General features: G+C 55.7%; 1 protein-coding gene across 1 annotated transcript; it reads left to right on the plus strand.

Moving 5' to 3' along the window:
* The first annotated feature begins 218 nt into the window (after positions 1 to 218).
* LOC119310863 (cinnamoyl-CoA reductase 1-like) lies at positions 219 to 1,859 on the plus strand. The gene is made up of 6 exons (XM_037586482.1): positions 219 to 409; positions 485 to 654; positions 746 to 934; positions 1,040 to 1,202; positions 1,290 to 1,479; positions 1,580 to 1,859. Exons 1-6 carry the CDS (start codon positions 271 to 273, stop codon positions 1,770 to 1,772), a joined length of 1,044 nt encoding a protein of 347 aa, XP_037442379.1. The 5' UTR covers positions 219 to 270; the 3' UTR covers positions 1,773 to 1,859.
* The last annotated feature ends 613 nt before the right edge of the window (positions 1,860 to 2,472 follow it).

Below are 2,472 nucleotides of genomic sequence, written 5' to 3' on the forward strand. Positions count from 1 at the left end.
CCTGGCGTCTTGCTGGGACCAGCAGTGGACGGGTCTGCATCTAGGAAGCTATAGGCCTATAGCTACATCCATGGAGGCAAACAGGCTGAGGCTAGTTGGCCAACTTGGTGTCCGGGCGCTGGACCGCTGGTCCTGCCATCTTCTACTCTCGTTTTCTGCGAGGGGAGCTGCACCTGCATCCACTCTCGTGTGAGGGGAGCTGCCTCTACTTAAGGCCGGCCGTGCCGGCAAGAACAGACGCAGACCGGAGCTTGGCAGACGGAGCGCACCATGCCGACGCTTGCAGAGGGAAATGGCGGGAGCGGGAAGACGGTGTGCGTCACCGGCGCCGGCGGGTACATCGCGTCGTGGCTCGTGAAGCTCCTCCTCTCCCGCGGCTACGCCGTCCACGGCACCGTCCGCCACCTCGGTACGTACGTGCCCGGCCGTGTCAGCGTGTCATAACTCATAACCGGCCAGCGAGTGACTTCTGATCCTGTTTCAGGCGAGGAGAAGACCGGCCATCTGAGGCGGTTAGAGAACGCTTCCGAGAACCTCAGGCTCTTCAAGGCTGACCTCCTTGATTACGACGCAATGGCAGCTGCCATCGTGGGATGCCAGGGAGTTTTCCATGTCGCCACTCCCGTTCCTTCGGGAATCCTAGCCGATCCAGAGGCAAGCAAGTTTCATAACTGAAGAAGTGTCCGTATGCATCAATCATTCCCTACTAGTTTTTCATCTCTTCCTTTCATGCACAACCGTGCAGCTACAAATGTTGGGCCCTGCTGTTACTGGCACCACGAATGTGCTCACGACCGCCTCTGCCGCGAGTGTTGAGAGAGTCGTCGTCGTCTCATCCATGGTCGCCGTCGAGATCAACCCCAAAGACTGGCCCCAAGGTAAAATCAGGGATGAGAGCTGCTGGTCGGACAAAGAATTTTGCAGGAGCAACGAGGTAATCACTAACCAGCTTGGCAATCAACTGTACCATCGCTGTAATGATCAGAAATTTTTATAGGCTCCAACCTTGACTATGTCATTTTGCCATGCATATATGCAGAGCTGGTACCCAGTTGCTAAGATCGCGGCGGAGGCGGCGGCACTCGAGTACGGGCGGGAGACCGGGCTCCGCGTGGTGACTCTGAATCCGGCGCTGGTGTTCGGTCCCCTGCTCCAGCCGACCATCAACACGAGCAGCCAGTTCCTCATCTACTTCCTCAAAGGTTTCAGCCGCCAACCAAACTCGTAACAGTGCGCTGCGCATGCTCTGTTTCCGTTGCTTGATTCCTTGTGTGTTGGTGGTGGTGCAGGAGGCCCTGACGAGACGAGGGACAAGCTGTGGCACATCGTCGACGTCCGCGACGTCGCCGACGCGCTGCTCCTGCTCTACGAGGCGCCCGAGGCCTCGGGCAGGCACATCTGCGCGCCCCACTTCATCACCGCCCGGGGGCTGCTGGGCCTGCTCAAGAGCATGTACCCTGGGTACCCCTGCATAGCCGAGTAGAACTTCTGATCGCCCGCAGATATATCATATACGTATTGTTTTCGGCAGCGTGTAAGCTGAGGCTAACGGGTAATTCCATCCTTGGGTATTTGGCAGGGAGAGCATACGTGACATGGATCACCCGGCTCCGATGACCTCCGGGAAGCTGGAGAAGCTGGGGTGGAGCTCCCGGCCACTGAGGGAGACGATCACGGACACCGTCGAGTTCTGCCGGGAGGCCGGGTTTCTTGAGGACGCGGATGGTGATGATACGCCCTGCCGCTTCCCCCCTCTTCTCAACAAAGTCTAGACCACAACTTTCCCAAGAACTTTGGGGGTCGCCACTCGCGAACAAATAAGGATACGAATGAAAGACGGCAAATTCTCTGTTCAAGCACCCCGAGTGTTAACCCTGGCCTTGCTAACTAGCTCGTGAGCCACGCGGCTGGTTTCACACACACAATGCTCAAAAGGAACATGACCAAAATTATTAAAATTTTCAAAAGTACGCATAGACGTATCATATCTTTATAAAAGGAAGAATTTCAGTTACAAGAAAGCAAACACTCGATGCGAACAATGAGCGTAGCATAGGCACCACAACTGACAAACCCGAAGACAAACAACAACACCCAGCAAGCTACAACGCAAAAGAGCCTATCCTGAACTGACACAAAGCACCGAAGACCAACAACTTTCACAGAGTTTCTCTTGTTGACGCACCATCCATCCTTATCGCCTGATAGAAAGTGAAAGATGAATGGCAGGACGCGATCCGCTCCGAAAAGGCACCGTCTTGGATGCACCGGCGGTGAACATACATAGCGCCATTGATGATCAAAAACAGGACCGTGGCGGACACCGAAGGAGAGCAACGAGGGGCCAGCCTTGTCTCCAAACACAATGCTCCCAATAGAGGAGCGACGTCGAGGACGCCGCCATCATGCCAATCCAAACATCGAATCGAGGCCTTCGCCCGAAGACATCCACCAACTCCAGGAGCGCGAAGG

This window comes from Triticum dicoccoides, chromosome 5B (assembly GCF_002162155.2).
Source record: "Triticum dicoccoides isolate Atlit2015 ecotype Zavitan chromosome 5B, WEW_v2.0, whole genome shotgun sequence".
In the NCBI taxonomy this organism is placed as follows: Eukaryota; Viridiplantae; Streptophyta; class Magnoliopsida; order Poales; family Poaceae; genus Triticum; species Triticum dicoccoides.

Excerpts from the sequence above, each read along its gene's own strand:
- LOC119310863 (XM_037586482.1), top strand. The coding sequence starts at position 271 with ATGCCGACGCTTGCAGAGGGAAATGGCGGGAGCGGGAAGACGGTGTGC. Across the intron at positions 410-484 it reads CGGCACCGTCCGCCACCTCG|GCGAGGAGAAGACCGGCCAT; the intron begins GTACGTACGTGC and ends ATCCTGTTTCAG. Across the intron at positions 655-745 it reads GAATCCTAGCCGATCCAGAG|CTACAAATGTTGGGCCCTGC; the intron begins GCAAGCAAGTTT and ends ACAACCGTGCAG.